The sequence below is a fragment of the Pholcus phalangioides genome, unplaced genomic scaffold (assembly GCF_987345545.1).
Source record: "Pholcus phalangioides strain wild (caught in Gottingen) unplaced genomic scaffold, Ppha-v1.0 ptg000007l_1, whole genome shotgun sequence".
In the NCBI taxonomy this organism is placed as follows: domain Eukaryota; kingdom Metazoa; phylum Arthropoda; class Arachnida; order Araneae; family Pholcidae; genus Pholcus; species Pholcus phalangioides.
In genome coordinates, this window is record NW_028301600.1 from 33543313 (window position 1) to 33561818 (window position 18506).

Here is an 18506-nt window from a genome sequence, read left to right on the forward strand (position 1 = left end):
GGCCCCAAAAAAATCACTTGGCCCAGGGGTGCATAATGCTCTTAAGATGGCCCTGCCGACACCTTTAGCAGAGAAGCATACCCACTTTCACCTTCGTGTTTAATAGCAAGAAAACCCATAATACCTTAATACTTACTGTATAACTACCTGTAAGCACCTGTAATACCTCATATGTGTATTATACAGAGCTGCAACTTGGGGGGGGGGGGGCAGCGGGTCTCGTGCCCCAGGTGCTGGACCAGAAGAGGCACAAATTTTATTCTCAAACCTCTCCTTCAACATTACAAGGGGGTGCCAAAATGCGCACTTGCCCTGGGTGACCAAGCATCTAGTTGCGGCCTCGGTATTATATATTACCTATCTGTACCTTGGATTGTGTCTCTTGCCAACAGGAAGATTGAAACGATTCTCCCTCACCCTTGCCATTCTGTAATTAAGTAATAATGGTTTTTTTTAAAGTGAAAACATCTTTAAAATTAATGCCGGTTGTGGGAAGGCAAAATCATGTCCAAATAAATAACGGTTTTTGTCAAAGTAATTTTAAACTTCAATAACTCCATCAAAAATAAAGATAGCACTGCCATCGTGGTCTCATTCAACAGACGAAAGATGAAAGTTTGTGCTAGTATCATTTTTATATTTGTGGCAGCCTGATCTCAGCAACTGCAGAAGCACAAAATGAACCAATGATTTATGAGTTTTCAGATTCTATGTGTCTATAAACGGGATCATATCTCAGAAACTATGTATCCAAACAATGTCACCATATATGAGTGTAAAGTACATCTACTGTCCCATACCAAGCAGTTGTTGGAAGCCTGCTTTACACAGCACAAGCAACAAGGTCAGGCATCAGTCATGCTGTAGAAGTGGTGGAGCATTGAATTATTGTTGCTTTTCTTAGGATGTGAAAGAAGTTCAAGAACTGAAGGGGTTTATTTCTTTCGCTTTCCGAAAGACAGCAGGTTAGCTTGAATTTTGGCCGGTAAAAGGTTAAGACCAAAGCTGGTTTTGACATAATATGTACCATACCGTAGTGGAGGAGCTAGCCTTAAAAGTGAAGTGTCAATCAAAATAGACATGGGCGTGGCTAAGCTGAGAAGCTTCTGCTTGTTTCGCCCCTCACACTACAGATGGCACTAGTTTTCTTTGCACCCACCTTCAATGCATTGTGGGAACGCATACTCTTTAACCAGCTTTGGCTATTCTCTTAATAAATAACTACTTATTATTTTGGATCTGTTGATATATCCTTCTTACTAATGATGTGTGTGAGTGTAAGTAATTATAATCAGAATATTCAACTGAACAAAGATACTTAATAGAGATTTAAACACTCAAAATGGGAGACAACATCTGTTGCTGTTCAGACTTGAGCAACAATGTTTTTTTGTACTATTGCCAAAACTCTGAAACTAAATACTTAGTTTCAGAGTTTGGTATCTATTGCCAGATACCAAAAACTGAAATAAATCAATTAGGATCAGTTAATGATAATAAATAACAGCATTGACGGGGAATTACCAACCTCTGACTCGGACGGCTTCTCGATTGACACTAAATCACAAGGAAAATTAAAATGTGCGCTAATAAACACTAGGAGCTTGGGTAATAAGAGATATTTTTTAATAACTATGAGAGCTGTGGAGTGCCTAGACCTAGTAGCCATTACATAATCTTGGGCAAACGATGGGGATGAATCTTCTTACACATCTTAGGATACAATACTTTTATAAGAAATAGAAATGATAGGGAAGGGGGGGTTGGAGTCTTGATTTATGGGAAATCATGTTTGAAGGCTAGAGAGTGTGATGTACTGAGAAGTGATATTGAAATTACATGGGTTGAGCTTGAAAACAAAAAGCTTCATAAGCTTATTTTAGATGTTTGCTATAACCCACTGAATCGTGATCCAAATTACAACCCCAAGCGTCGTGAAGAAATTTCTTACACGTCTAAGAGCATAAGAGGGTAGTAATATTAGGAGATTTGAATTATCTGGGTATTGATTGGGAGAACCTTTCAGCTAGAGATCAATATGAAAGAGACCTTCTTAGGTTGTTGACCGATAATTTTTTTGTATCAGCAGGTATCAGAAGCTGCTAGGCGTACTTCTGTTTTGGATTTAATTCTCACTAGTTCAGAAGATCTTGTTGAACATGGTTCGGTTGGAGACAACTCTTCTTCTAGTGATCATCAGGTTGATAACTTTTTTTGAAGCTTCTTCGTGAATATACCTAGCAACAAAAGAATGGTTACTTGTTTTCGAAGAACCAACTTCGAACTTTTGAAGGAAAAGGGGGATGATATGATTTTTATGTTAAAAATTTTCAATGGGACTAATAGGATGAAATTAAGGCAATTAATACATGGTCAATCAACTGCTTCGACAAGGGGACATCAGTATCATTTAGTAGGAGACAACTCCAGGTTGTGATGTTGTGGGGAGTTTTACTCTAATAGGGTTGTTAATAAATAGAATAACTTACCTCCAGAAGTTGTGAATTCTAACACAATTGGCATGTTTAAAAAGAAGTACGATAAACATAGAGTATGATAAATGTGAAGAATGGGATAAATCGAGAAGCTATCCATACTTTAGATAAGACCAGGGCCATAACTAAACTAGGATTTTGGCCGCCTAGGGCAAACATGATTCAGCTGCCCGGAGCAAACATTATTTTGCCGTGCCCACAGCTTTAAAATTCGAGGATTTTGTAATGGTGTTCTTTGTTTCCATCTAAAACTGCCGCCAGGGGCAGTTGCCCCTCTAGTTATAGCATGGTTAAGGCATCCATATTTTTATGGGCATCTTTTCTCAGCCACCTCATTGGGCAATTTGTCTGCTGTAGTATTTGTATTTGTATAAGATTTCATGCCTCAAAAACTAGTCATCAAAAGAAAACAATGTTCAGCACCTCATCCAGAAAAGTCTTCTGATATCTTGGTCTCTACTGTTGAGAAAATTGTAGCAGTGTTGAATGTTTTGATGCTGATAGAAAACGAAATTTCCCTCAAAAAGTTAGCCATAATAATGAAACTTCATTGATGCTTTGGTGGTTTCAGAATATTTTATGCTAATCCCACAAACAGAATATGGTCTCATACTAATAAAAGCTATCCAAATCCATGCTAACTATCATAGAATTTACAAGTGACTGCAAGAGTGACGATTGAGGTTCAACCCAGATATGTGTCAGCGGCTTACTGATTCAGTGCCTTCATCCATGAACAAAACAGATGTCCATAATACAATGTATTATTATGATGTCAGCACACATTTTCACATATTGTTAAAGCACATGCACACATGATTTTATGTTTGTAGAAATGTCCTCTTTTTTTAGGAGACTCACTTTCCCTCTTCTCCTGTGATGTTAAGATTGAAGGATTCTTTGTTTACAAACATAATGAGGGAAGACATACAACACTTAATCAAACAAGTTGATGTCCATTTGCATAAAAATATTCATGTAATAATTTGTTTTTATTCAGATGTTCTAACGTTTTGAAACAAGTTTCGGGATGTTTTATTTTTTAGAAACAAAAGGAAAAAAGGAATTTTGACATTACAGGACTTGTTTAATGCACTTTGAGCAAATGTTTTATCATGGATATGCTCAATAAAAACTTTTGGAAGCTTTTTGGGGTGTTTTAATCTCTTTGAAATAAATCTGTATAAGTGGGGGAAGAGATAAGTAGCCTTAAGTTTCTATAATCCTTTTAAAAACAAATACAGTGACATCTTACAGTGACGACTGGCAAGCAGTGCCGTCTTAATGCATGGGCCAACCTGGGCATGGCAGCCTGGGAGCCTCAAGAGAAGAGGGACCTCAGAAAGAGAAGCAGTTGAATTTTTTGAGAATTTGCTTGGTAGGGCCTCAGAAAAATCACTTGGCTCGGGGCCCATGATACTCATAAGATGGCCCTGCTTGCAAGTAATCCAAGTTATGAGCAAAAATATTCGTAAAATATGCTCTAACTTTTGGGGAAATATTCAACAAAATGTACAAGAAAAAACCCATTCAACATATAAAATTTTTTTACAAAATATACAAATTTTTCATGATACTTTCAGGAATAATCTAATAGATCAAGTTGCCATTGTATGAAAGTTGAATGCTCAATACTCAATGTTGAAGTAAAATGAAAACAACCACCGTGAGATCCAAGCTGCATTAGGCTATATAATATGTAAAATATATATAAAATAAAAAGTTCATAATAAATTGTAGTTGAAAAGTTTATGGCAAATTGCTTGTTATTCTTAAGCACTTATCTTTGTCGAACACTATGTCACTGTTTTGCATACAAAAACTTTACATCTGTATACCAAGATAAAGAAAAGTTAAATGCAAGATATGGTATCACACCTGACAATTTCATTTACATAAGAAAATAATGATAAAACCTAATATAAGGTAGAACCTGCATAAAATGAAAACTTTAGAGACTGAAATAATATTCCATTTTATGAAGATACATACTAAAGCATTAATCATCTCAATGGGATTGTTTTTTGATTCTGTTCAAAACAGGTTTCTGTCTTAGCAGGTTTCACCGCATATAAAGAGCAGGTATATGCCAAAAATGCATACATTACTACATAGGCGGAGATAGACTTGGAAGGATGGGGGGGGGGGCAAGATGATGATGTCAATTCATATATACATATATCTACATTAGATCAGTCGACTCCACCTTTGATGCTGGGAGGGGGGGGGGCAATCAGTGCCGTCTTAAGGCATGGGCCCACCCGGGGGCCTCAAGAGAAAACGGGCCTCACAAAAATGAGATCCAGTAGAAATTTACGAGAATTTGCCTGGTAGGGCCTCAGAAAGATGACTTGGCCCAGGGGCCCACGATGCTCTTAAGACGGCCCTGGGGGCAATGCCCCCCCACGTCCCCCCCCCCCAATATCTCTGCCCATGCATTACTATAACAATCACTTGATAATTCCACATATTTTGCCACATACAATGAATATGGCTCAATTTCATGTTAATTTTACTGCATATCGATTCATTCATAGCAGAACCAATCATTCATATTGCCTGAGCTCTGTAACTTTGAACAAATTGACAACCATTCACATATCTATAGCTCCAATCACTTAAGGAATTTAGAAAAAATTTCAATATCTAATTATGAAAAAATATTTTAATATCACATTTTTTAGTCACATATTGTTGAAAATATCTGCTAACAAAGTATGTAAACTGGAAATGTACAACAAATTTAAACATTTCTGACAAAAATCACATACTATTTTCTTTCCTCTTGCAGTTACAAACATTCAAGATGATGGAAATGTCCACAATAATGTTCAAGGCTCAACTCTTCATGTCCAAAGTAGCCATGGGTCTCATTCAAGTGCTGCCACCAGTAATTTATCACATAGCAATGTTTCCAGGCAGAGAAATTTTGCATCCACATCCCCTGCTAAAATTTCAAGACAGTCTGGAGCAAACACATCAACATCACCTATCAATTCGCCTGCTCAAGCAAATAGTGGCGGAAGAACAATATCCAACCCAGGATTGTTCTCTAGGTAAGTATAGCACATTTATAATGTTTAATGACCATCTGATTGAAATTGGCAACATTTGTTATAAATAATAGCTATTTTTAGAAAATCTTGCAAATCAACCCACTCACATACATAGAATGCAAGGGTTTTATATAGATTACTTCAAGCAAAAAAGCCAAACAGGTAACTAATCAAATTATTCTGACTATATATATAAACATGTTTCTTCATATCATAGTTTTTTAACATCATTTTTTATTTAGAATAGACATGACAGCCTTTGTAGTTATATTTTATGTAATGTAATTTGCTCATTCAAGAAAAACATTCATTTTAGACTTCTATACATTTATTAATCTTATAAATATCAATGTTTTCTGATTTTTTTTATTTGCTTGTTGTTTGTAAGTGTGCATATGTTTATAGGTGTGCATATAAAAAGGTGTTATATCTCCAAATATGAGTAAAATCTCATTTTTAGAGCTATTCATGAATTCTATTATATGATACAAGATTGAAATTTCTTTCACTAAAGAGATGAATTATTAGTTCAATACCTTTAAATTGGACATTTAAAATCATGTTCTTGTTCTAAAATTCTGATATTTATTCAATTTTATATTGATAGACATGCACATCTTTAAGTTTTAAAAATATTTTTCAAACCATATTAGCTTGATAGAATTGCAACAAAAATATATATGTTTATGATATAGGGTCTTTATAATCAAAGTTCCACTTCAAAATGGCCATAAAAGAAAAACTATTGGACAAAACTTTGTAATAGTTTACAGGTGGTCATGGGATTCAATTTTATGCAAAAAAAAGTTTAAAAACTCATGACTAGTGAGGAATGGCACTGTATGCAATATTGTTAAATGAAATAAGACATGAGACATCCACCTAGTTCCATTGCATTCTCCTAAAGTCACTGTTTGGTGTGGTATGACAGCTAGAGTCATAATTGGACCATTTTTCTTTGAAGAGAAATCAACAGTTGGACCCATGACATGTAGTGACTGCTGCTTGCTTAGAGTCAATGTTAAGACGTTTCGTGATACCTGAACTTCAGTAACGTGACATTTTAGACACAATTTTTATGCAGGACGGGGCTCCACCTCACATTGGTACATGTGTGAAACAGTTACTTCAGCACCATTTCATGGATGACAGGATTATAAGCCGACATTTCCCCATTTCTTGGCCACCAGACTTCAACCCGTGACTTATGGCTGTGGGGTTATCTCAAAGCCAGTTTTTTGGTGGTGATAAACAATTTGGCGGAATTGAAAAATGTGATACACCGACATGTCTATAACATTCCTCTTTATATGCTAAGAGCTACTGTTGAGTATGCAGTAATAAGATAACTTGTTTTCAGAAAATGGTGGATGCCACATTCAACATGCTTTGTAACACGTTTTAGAAACAATTAAAACATTTTAAACCGATGTCTTCATGTCTTGTTTAGTTTAACAATATTACATGCAGGCGCCATTCCCCCCTGGTGTGAGTTTTTCAACTTTTTTTTGCAAAAAATTGAATCCCATGGCCATGGTTTCCTGTAAACTATTACCAAGTTTGATAACATTTTGTCCAATATTTTTTTATGGCCATTTAAAAGTGGAACTTTAATTATAAAGACCCTGTATAACAAACAGTTCAGAGTTTGAAACAATTTTAAAACAAGGCTTTTTTTATTTTAATGGTTTTATATCCTATTTTGAGATTAATGATTTTTCAGCATGTTATTCGCTACTCATTTTTAATCTTTTTTACATTGAATAAAACAATATTCCTTCCAGATTCTTTTTACTAAAAATATAAAATCATGCAGTGTTTGTATGATTATTGAGTATGATACATTATACAAAATTAATTTTCTGTACAATAACAAAACCAGAAATATAGTCAATGCTCGATTTTATGAACCTCCAATTTACAAAAACATTTTTTTATGAATTGGTCCTCTGTCAAGAACAGAGCTAATATTAAAATCTGCTCTATTTTACAAACTTCATTTTTGTGCTATTTTTACTTATTTTTATTTTTTTATTTATTTATTTTTTTGGTTATTTTATTCTCCCAGCCTCCTCTGAGTTTGTTTTAATCAAAAGTAAAAAAACTTCAATTCAGATGTTTTACATGTCTTAAGAGAAAATAGAGAAATAGAGGGGAGGTATAGAGAGTTCATCAATTTGTCATCACCAACATACAGGTGTTTTGCGAACGAGTCAGGAAGAAGGGTTAAATTGTTGGTGAGAGTGACCATGAACTGAAGATGCATTTACAATATAATTCACAGAGTGAATTATGATTGGATAAAAACTGGGGTGGCTTAAGCAAGGGTGCAAGGGGCTGCACCCAAATGGCAAGTTAAAAAGGACAACAGCTTGGGCTTTCATTGTACACAAAAATTTTTGAAAATTGCACAAAAAGTTAAAATTTGCATTAAATAACACATTTTGGTCATATGTTGATAAAATGGAGGTCTTGAGAAAAAATACAAGGCCTGAATGAATGAATGCCAGAACTTTGCCACTGGACTTATCCCGTTGCAGAGATCTCTTCCAGCCCAGCTTCGTGGCAGAGTCTGGAACACTTTATTTTGTCAAAAAAAAAAACACATACAAAATTTTTACAACATATTTTCCCCGGACAATTGGGTACTGTCACGATTAACAAATTTTGTGGTGATTACAGACGAAATGGGATTGGGAGTTGGAGAAAAGTTTTGGGGTTTAGTTAAGACGGATGAATGTACACATATTAGGATGGAGGTATGTTTTAAAAGCAATTGAGGCCCCCCCCCATGCCATCTCATCTGTTATCTTACACTTGTCATATTATATATGTTATATATTGATGCTTAGCTATTTGCTGTTTGGTCCACTAACTTCAGCGATGGACACAGATTACTACAATCAGTTAGCATGACTGCCTTTCTTTATTATAATCACTATCTTACAAGGCAGGATGGTGCTGCCATCTACAAATGGTATTATGAAGTAGTAGATACATTACATGCCTTTTTTTTTTTAAAGAAACATTAAAGTTCTATTGTAGTTAATGTATGATAATGTGATAATAAATATTTAATTTATTGTCTATAACGTATGGGTTTAACTACAGTCCTCTCTGATCTTCTCAGGATTTGACCTGCTTCTGGAATTGCATCTGAAGTTGAAGATGGCATCTTTTTAGCTGCCGTTAAAGGGTACAAATCTTCAACTGTTCTGGTGATCTTCTCATTAGTTGTTCTGTCTTCTCTTACGTGGTGTCTATTTCTTCGATATGTACCTCCATCTTTTCCCTCGATGATATAGGAACGAGGTTTTGGTCCTGTCTTGGTTATGACACCTTCTTGAACCAGACCCTTGAGCCTTGTTTGAGTTCAGGATGATGCATTGCATGTTTGTCAAATCTTTCCTTCTGATATGCTTGTCTGGTTTTCAAGATTTTACTGGCTTCAGCTGTAGAAAACTTTGGCTTGAGTTGATGAGTTGTCAAAAAGGATCTTAATCGTCTGCCCATTAGCAGTTCAGCTGGAGAAGGAAGATCCTGTGTAGGTTGTATCCTATAATCCAGTAGGACCGTATGTAGATCTTTACCTTCTTCTAGAGCTTTTGTGAGATACTTCTTCAACGTTTGTACAGCTCTCTCAACTTGGCCGTTGCTTCTGGGAAAGTGAGGTGAAGTAGTACTGTGTGTCACGTTCCACTCTTTGAAAAATTTTCGAAGGCTTTCTGCATTAAATGGTGGCCCTCCGTCACTCACCAATTCTTCTGGTATTCCATGCCTTGCAAAGATGCTTTTTATTGCTTCTATTACTGCCTTTGCATTAGTACTTTTCATGTTTTTAACTTCTATGTACTTTGAGAAATAATCGATCATCAAAAGATACTGTTGACCTCTCAAGTAGAAAAAGTCACATGCCACTTTTTCCCATGGTCTTCCAGGCAGAATTTGTTTGAACAGGACTTCTTTAGAATTTGCCCTCTGATTTTGCTGACAGATTTTACATCTATTGATGTAGTTTTCCACATCGTCATTTATTTTCGGCCAGTAGAAATATTCTCTAGCTTTCAATTTGCAAGCAATAATACCTCGATGCGAGACATGCAGCTTTTCCAAGACTTCTGGTCTTGCAATTTGTGGCACAACAAGTCTCTGGCCTCTGCATATTATTCCTTCTTTAGAATAATACAGCTCATCTCTACAGTGCCAGTAAGGCTGAGCTGCTGCTCTGGTTCTATTCTTTTCTGGCCATCCCTTTTGAACATGATGAAGCACATCCTGCAGCTCTGCATCACTTGCTGTCATCAAAGCATATTCGTGCCACTTGGGTGTAGCACATGCAAGGAGATTAATCGAGACAGCTGCTTCTTGCTCGTAATCTTCTTCAAATTTTTCATTTGGCGATTAAGCTCTTGACAAGGCGTCTGCAATCTTTAGCTCTTTACCAGGTATGAACATAAGTTCAACATCATATTTGTTCAATCTCAACAGCATGCGCTGAAGTCTGGGAGAGATTGTGTCATATTGCTTTTTACTCAACCCTAGAAGGGGCTTGTGATCGGTTTGAACCACTACTGGTCTTCCATAGGTGTAATAATTGAAATGTTCCAGCCCATAGATCACAGCTAACAGTTCTTTCTCAATCTGTGCATAGCGTGTTTGAGCTGCTGCAAGTGTAGCAGATCCATATGCAACTGGTTTGTTATCTTGTAGGAGAACTGCTCCTAATCAGTGCTGGCTGGCATCCACTGAAACAGTCACTGACTTTTTCACATCAAAATATTGTAGACATGGAGCTTGCTCTATCATTTGTTTTAATTTGTGAAAATCACGTTGGGTATTTTCATCCCACAGCCACTCAGTATCTTGTTTTAATAGCTGACGTAGCGAGTGAGTTAAACTAGACAAGTGAGGAGTGAACTTGGCTAGATAAGTTATCATTCCTAGAAATCTTTGTAGATCCTCACAACATTTGGAAACAGCAAACTCGTTAATGGCCTTAACTTTTTTGGGATCTGGAGTTATTCCAGTATCAGACATTATATGTCCCAAATAATTGACTGATGTTAAGGCTAATTGTGTCTTTTCAATATTGAACTTAAGATTAGCTTCTCTGGCTCGTGTCAGGGTTCGACGGAGTAACTGACAATGTTCTTGCATGGATGAAGATCCATGGGCTACGTCATCAAAGTATGGATTTATTTCTGGATCATCTTCAAAAATTTCATTCATGGCCCTCTGAAACTCTTCTGGGGCATTGTTTAGCCCAAATGGTAAAACTAAAAATCGATATCTTCCCCAAGGTGTTGTGAAAGTTGTTAAAAATGACGATTCTTCATCAAGTGGTAACTGCCAGAATCCATTTTTTGCATCTAAGATTGTAAATACTTTACATCCTTGCAGCTTTGTTATCAGATTATCGGCTGCTGGTATTTGATAGTGAGATCTTTGTATGGCATCATTTAATGGCCTTGGGTCTAGAAAAATGCGTAATTTTTTGGGTGTATTCACCACAACCATGTTGCTGACCCACTCAGTAGGTTCCTCTACTTTTGCAATTATTCCATTATCACTCATACGTTTAAGCTCCTGTTTCACTTTGCCATGAAGAGCCGATGGCACTTTTCGTGGAGCTGCCACATTTGGTGAATAATTTTTTTTCAATTTAATTTTTACAGTACGTTTGAGTCATCCCACACCAGTAAAAACATCTGAGAATTCTTTCATAACTTCTTCCGGTGTATCACTCTTATGTTTGAATTTCTGTTCATTTTCATAAGGTCATTCAATCTTTTAATTAGTCCTAATTCATTGCAAGCAACTAGGCCTAATATAGGGCAGGAATTCAGAGTTGTTACAATAAATTTGAAACTTTTCTTCTGATTCTTGACCTCACAAGTTAACGAACACTCGCCCAATATTGGAACTACATTATCACTGTAGTCTAGCACTGGTTGTTTAATTTTCTTCACAGTTGGCTTTATTTCCCATTTTAGCAGTTCACTCTTAGGTATAATATTCACTTGTGCTCCAGTATCCAGCTTAAATTTGACTTCGTTGCCATTAACTAGGATCTTCTGAAGCCACACAGAGTTTGGTTTTTCATTCTCTAAGGCAGTGTTTCCCAAAGTGGGCGATGGGACTATTCAAGGGGGGCGATACCAGCTACAGACGTGATTGGGGGGCTACGAATGGGCATAAGGGTGCGATGGGAGGACGAGAGGAAAAAATAAGTTTTCGAAGACTGGAACCCTTTTACGAAGAAAGCCTTCGTAAATATCCGTGCCTACGGGCGAAAAAAAAAACTAAGAATATTTGCACACAGTAGTTTTACTCATTTTATCTGTTAAGGAAGCAGAGCTAAAGTGTCCCCCCCCCCCGAATATGCGCTGTACATTCCAGTTGTATTGTAACTGTAATTGATCGATAAAGCCTTCTGTCGCAGATTTCAACACCATCTGGGAATGACTGGTTTTGCTAATGACTATTCATTATTGGAGCTATCGTCCCCCAAAAAAGTGCAGCTGGTTTCAGGGCCCCGAGACGATTCTCGTCATTTCTTTTTTCACCTCATAAATTCAATACAGATTGTGGCCCGAAAAGAGCCTAGCCTCGGGACCCTGAGGCAGGATGCGGGTGGGCGCATAATTGTAGCATCACTGTTCATTCACCTACGGCTATGGCCTTTTTGCATGCTGGGTTTTTTTTATAAAAGAACCGCTTGGGAACAGACACAAACATCAATGGTCAACAGCTCGTCACGACACCACTAGGAACCCCGACACTCACTTTGAGGAACTTTGTAATAGAAAATTTTTGTAATGTATTCGTTCAAATTCGTGAATTACTTAAACCCAAAGATAACGTGTGTGGAAGTACCAAAATATGAATTACAGACGAGCAGTCTTGAACTTTCGTGCAAAAAAGTCACATATCTTAAGTTTTTGTTACACAACGGATGGACCCATTTCATGGTTCAAACATGCATATCAGCTTCAGCCACCTCGTTGGGCGATTTGCCTTTTGAGGCCTTTGTGTTTGTATTTGTAATTTTGATGGTGTCCGAAAAGAAATTAATGTAATGAGGAAGATGATGTTTGTTGAATCCACGCCGTAAGTACGATAATGTATTTTTTTTTTTTCATCAAAATTTTGATATTACTAAATCCTCTTATATTGACCGATTTTCATGACTTAAGTAAGCCCCACTTGGGCAGTACTATCTATCACAGGCGCCGACATGAAAAAAATATTGTGGGGGACGGGAAGGAAGGCATAAAGTTGCTTGTCCCGTATGCACGAGACTCCAGCGTGTACACAGGACAGAGAGAACGTGCATTGCATTTAATTTTTAGAAATTAATTGGGGGGGGGGGTGGGCTCAGTACCCCCTTAAAAATTGTATTGGGGAGAGGGGCTCAAAGGGCCTCAGCTTTCTAGGTTTCCGTGCCTATGCTATCTATTAATGCTTATCAAGAGTGTTATCCGTAACCGCGCTGATTATGACAATAAGGATAAAAGAGAAATTTTGGTACTATCTCCGAAAACAAGCATAGTTTCTCCTTCGAATATTGCGAAGAATATACGGATGGGGGGGGGAATACACGCTCCTTCGGCATCGGATGATAGAAATTTCTTCTCGCGATGGTGTCGGTTTAGTAGAAAATTTATTAGAATTTATTTTTTGAACTTGAATTTTTTTTTTTTTTACGGTGACTTATGTAGTGTTTTTCCTTGAAAGAAAACGATGCATTTTCATACGACCTTTGAAGAGTGATTCTACTCAATTCGAAATTCATTCTTAATCAACTCATTCTTAAGTATAGTATTATATTAATAGTATGATGGAATTACCTTTTTAGCAATGTAGAACGCAAAAAACCAACGATATTCGTTAAAAATACACGGAAATAAACGGCAATGAATTTCTGGGTATTTTTAGTGAACATCGTTGGTTTTTTGCATTCTATATTAATAGTATTACTCAATTATATAATCAATCATCTCTCTGAAAGGATTTTTTATTGTATTTTTACATTTAATTAGCGTGGTTTCATCCAAATTTTTTTCCCTTTAATATGTTTGAGCTGAAAGGGTTGAATTTCATTACAATCTTAACGAGATTTCAGATATGTTCATAAAACAATGGTAAATATTTAGAATGATTATGTCATTCGGAATTATATGTAGAAGAAAGCAAAGAGAGAGAGAGTGTCAATTGCAATCCCCCCCCCCCGATGCTTGCCAGTTTTAATCAAGAAAGAAGTGAGAGACCTGCGCTTGAAATAATGTAAAATTACATTTTCTTAAAATATGGACCTATATAATATCGCAGTAACTCTGGTGATTTGAAAAATAAATGGCAGCTAACCGGAGCCCGACTTAGACACGAACAGGTCCTGGGCAAGGCAGGAATTGGGGCTTCTGTGACTTGAGTCCAAATATTTTGTTTACCCAGTGATCAAGTTTGTTTCAGAATTTACTTGGTTAACCAAACCAAAAACACCAATGAATGTCTCACGAGCTCCTAAGATCGATAATTTCAAAAATGAATTTATTTTAACGATTAAATTTTGAATTTTTTTTACAAACTTTATTGTTGAACATTTATTAGTGTTATTGCTCATCGAAATGAATAATTATGTATCACATTTTATTAAGTGACCAATTTTGCTTATATGAGCAAAGTAGGCAGTGGGCAGAATGACCACGCGATGGACTCACTTGATTCTGACTTGAATTGATGTATTTTTCCCGATGTGCTTATAATTTTGTAATCAACCCAAGTGGGATACCCGGTCTGCATTTATAGTGTTTGTATTCATCCTTTGACGACGGCACCCGTAGTGTAACGAAATGCTTTGAGAATTCATAGCGTTTTCCTCCCTATTTGCCTTTATCGTAGGTTCTTAAATTTATGAGGGAAAGGATTATTACAATTCTAAATTGTAAATGTATTTAATTGCAAATGTACAAGATTGGTAAATATCCAATCTACAATTCAAAGACAAAACTAGAATAATAGTTAATAATAATAAGTTAAATGTAGTTTAAATTGTTTCAAGAATGTGTAAGGTGCAGTTGACAATAGCGAGAGGGGGCGTGTGGAGAGAAATAATATTTATTTTTTATGTAACGTGATCATCACGTATTCCCAAGAGATCCTTACAATCTGCAATCAAATAAATAATCTGTACTGAATGAAATAACAATTTTCGATACTTTTCTTTTCGATCTCCAACAATAACACAATTATCACATTTACAAGAAAAATTGACAAATAGCATTAAAAGACGGTGTGACGTTCAAATTTGAATATATATCTATTAATTTTTCTGGCTGAAAAAAACAAATACTGTACCTGGAATTTATGGGGATATACAGTGGAATCTTCCATAACGGACACTCCCAGTTTTTAGTGAGCACCTCCAGTTACAAACACTTTTTGAATTACGTCAACGGGACTACGGACTCCCGTTGAGACTGATTATTTTACTAATTTTACTATCCATTAACGGACACTCCTCATTAGCAGCGGAAATTTTCGGTCCCGTCTTAACGCATGGGCTCATGAAGAAAAGAGGGGGGGCCCAGAAAAAAGAGAAGTACACTGCTCAAAACAAATACGGGAGCAAGCAAAAAAGTGAAGAAAACAGTGCGAGACAGCCACGTATTGGCCTACAATGGATAGTACACGCGTATCAATGCGCAATACAGAGAAAAGACGTAAAAAAATTTGGAATTAAGCTTTAATTCTTTGAAAATATGGAAAAAACATGAAAAGATGATTTAGGGCAACAATTTGGTTACATGTAAACGATAAAAAAAAGTACTGTTTAGACATGATGCATGAGTTTTAATAGGGCGTGTGGTCTCCTCGAACAGCTAAGACTGCTGCACACCTGTTAGACATGGATGCGATGAGGTTATCGATCAGACTTTGGGGAATACTGTTCCACTCCTCAAGAAGTGCAATCTACAAGTCTCGGACAGTAACAGGCAGTCTTGGTCGCGCAGCAATGCGTCGTCCGAGCATGTCGATTGGATTCAGGTCAGGAGAGCACGCTGGCCATTCCATACGCTGTATTGTTTCAGCTTCAAGCATGTTCTCCACCAGACAAGCTCTATGCGGTCGGGCATTATCATCCTGGAAAACAAAGGAATCTCCAATGGCTCCAGCGTAAGGGATGACATGAGGTCGCAGTATCTCGTCTGCATACCTTCGGGCCGTCAAAGTGCCATTCCGAATGATATGCAGGTCCGTACTTCCGCCTATGCTGATTCCACCCCATACCATCCAACCAGCTCGTCTGTATTGCGACCTTTCACGAATGAATGCGGGATTATTTCTAGTGCCCCTGTCCCTCCATACCAGAACACGTCGGGTGTCACACTCCATACTGAATCGGGACTCGTCTGTAAACAGCACTTAGCTCCAATCATGTTGCTCCCAATCTCGATGTTCAGCAGCCCATCTTCTTCGGGTCGCATGGTGGCGTGGGGTCAACGGAATGCAGACCATTGGCCTACGTGCATAGAGCCCTCCCTCATGAAGCCGATTACGTACTGTTTGGCTGGACACCCTTCGTCCTGTTGCCAAGAGCAACCGTCTTTGCATCAGCGTAGCATTCTCTGTTCTGTTTCGACGGGCTGTTAACCGTATATACCGGTCATCAGTTGCTGTAGTGGCGCGTGGCCGACCTTGCCCTTGTCGACGTCTAACATTTCCTGTTTCTTGAAATCGATTCCACAGCCTTGCAACAACACTTCTGGCGACTCCAACAGCGTCTGTGACACTACGTTGTGTTTGCCCGGATTCTAGTCTGCCTATAACACGCCATGCCATGGATTCCGGTAAATCACGTTCTTGAGACATCCCTCAAGTCACCTTGTCTCAAAAAAAAATACTGCGCAATCGAATTTCACAGTTACGGCAGTAAAACAGACGTTTCTGCAACATCCCGATTTCTGCCCTTATCTCCTTTTTCTGGTTTTTGACGTCATGAACTTTGATTTGCATATGAAGTTTTCTTCTTCCGTTTCCTGCCAGGCTTTAAATTATGGATGATTCATTTTATGTTACTTATTGGTATACATCTTTGCGTAATTTTGTTAAAACCATGTGCTCCCCTAATTGTTTTGAGCAGTGTAGTTTAATTTTTTGAGAAGTTTCCATGTAGGGCCTCAGAAAAATCATTTGGTGGGGGGGTCCCATGATGCTCTTAAGACGGCCCTATCGTGAGTGTCCGTTATTGAGAGGTAATGTAGCTGAACATTTTTCATGTGCGAGACGTTTCAATGCAGTCAAATCTTTTGACAAAAATCGAAATCACCTACAGATATTCAATTGTGAGGGTTTGAGAACTCTGCTTAGTAAAACCAAGCAATAATCATCACACTTGGAAAACATCTATTAATAATAAAATTATTTTTATTAAAACTAAGTAACAATTGTAGTTTTGCGTCTGTATTTTTTAATAATTTTAACATTAATGGATATTTTTTGTGTGATGCGAATATCACTTTGACCACAATAAATGCAACTAAATGCATGTTTTGTGTTATATGCATGTTTATAATTTTATAATTCACAAATTTAATTTTTTTTGTTTTGCAATGAAGTTTACTGTAATTTTCTTAATTGTAATTATTTTAGAACTTTTAACCCTTTTTATGCATAGTACGGGGTGATTATAAAAAAACTATCCCGACATATGGGCCCCTAACTATCATACCATTCACAGAAACTGAATGAAATTTTGGCATAAGGTATTTTGAGGTATGCGCTCAAGAATGATATGGAAAACAACAGTGTCACTCTAACAGTTACAGTTACAGTGAGAAAATTTCGAAAATATCAAATGGCAACACCAAGTTTTTTGTATTGGAATGCGATCTCCATACTGAAAAACACTAAATAGCGTTGGAATGGCACCTGTAGCACGAAAATCCCGGAGCTAGGCAAGGAAAAAGTAAACAGGACTTTGCCGTGCACCAGAGCATTAATGTTCGTTTCATTCGTCACACCGTTTCTTCGGCTGAGATCCCAGCCCAAATCCTCCACAAGGTCATGTGGAAAAATTGTGAAACACAATAAAATGCTTTATTTTATGCTGCTTCTCTGTCCTTATTGGTTGTCCTCACTTTTAGCCTATCTACCGCCGGTGATTTCCATGCTACAGTTGCCGTTCGAACACTATTTAGGGTTTTTCACAATGGAGATCACATTCCAATACAAAAAACTTGGTGTTGCCATTTGATATTTTCGAAATTTTCTCACTGTAACCGTAACTGTTAGAGTGACACTGTTGTTTTCCATATCATTCTTGAGCGTATACATCAAAATACCTTATTCCAAAATTTCATTCAGTTTCTGTGAATGATATGATAGTTAGGGGCCCATATGTCGGGATAGTGACTGTATGTGACCATATGTCGGAGTGACTTCATTAGGCACACGCGGTCAAACGGTTCTGCAACCACGGTTCCCTAATAAATAATCTGACCATATTTACTCAAAGAAAATGCGGGACATATAAATATTTATCAAATACGGGACAAAAAACAATTATCCCGTATTTTTGCGCTAAATGATTCTGTACTCATTTATTTGGGTAAGGGGCCGTTAAAGTATTAAAAAAAGTTATCCCATATTTTTGTGAATGTGAAATGATTGATTCTGTACTCATTTGTTTGGGTAAGGGGCCGTTAAAGTATTAAAAAAAAATATCCCATATTTTTGTTTTGCGCTAAATGATTGATTCTGTACTCATTTATTTGGGTAAGGGGCCGTTAAAGTATTACGTCAGCAAAACTGAGATAACATTCCCCCCCCCCCCCCCCGAAGATAAATAAATTTTACGGTGGAAAAACATTTCATTATTTAATTTAATTATTTCATTACTGTTTCATTATTTAATTTCATCATTTAATTAATTCATTATTATTTTATTATTTAA

At 37.0% G+C, this 18506-nt stretch overlaps 1 protein-coding gene and 1 long non-coding RNA gene across 7 annotated transcripts in view; one reads left to right on the forward strand and one right to left on the reverse strand.

Moving 5' to 3' along the window:
- The window catches only part of LOC149085213 (uncharacterized), a 45289-nt gene extending 29439 nt beyond the window's left edge, over positions 1-15850 (reverse strand). For 2 of the 3 annotated variants that reach the window (XR_016192820.1, XR_016192821.1), the window contains exon 1: positions 14909-15850. This is a non-coding gene — a long non-coding RNA (uncharacterized LOC149085213). The remainder of the gene's footprint in view (positions 1-14908) is intronic. The other variant, XR_016192819.1, reaches the window with a different exon arrangement.
- LOC149085212 (calcium-activated potassium channel slowpoke-like) overlaps positions 1-18506 on the forward strand; it is a 268638-nt gene that overhangs the window by 138072 nt on the left and 112060 nt on the right. For all 4 annotated transcript variants that reach the window (XM_089233076.1, XM_089233074.1, XM_089233075.1 and 1 more), the window contains one exon: positions 5287-5551. In XM_089233076.1, the coding sequence (XP_089089202.1) occupies positions 5287-5551 (265 nt within the window). The remainder of the gene's footprint in view (positions 1-5286; positions 5552-18506) is intronic.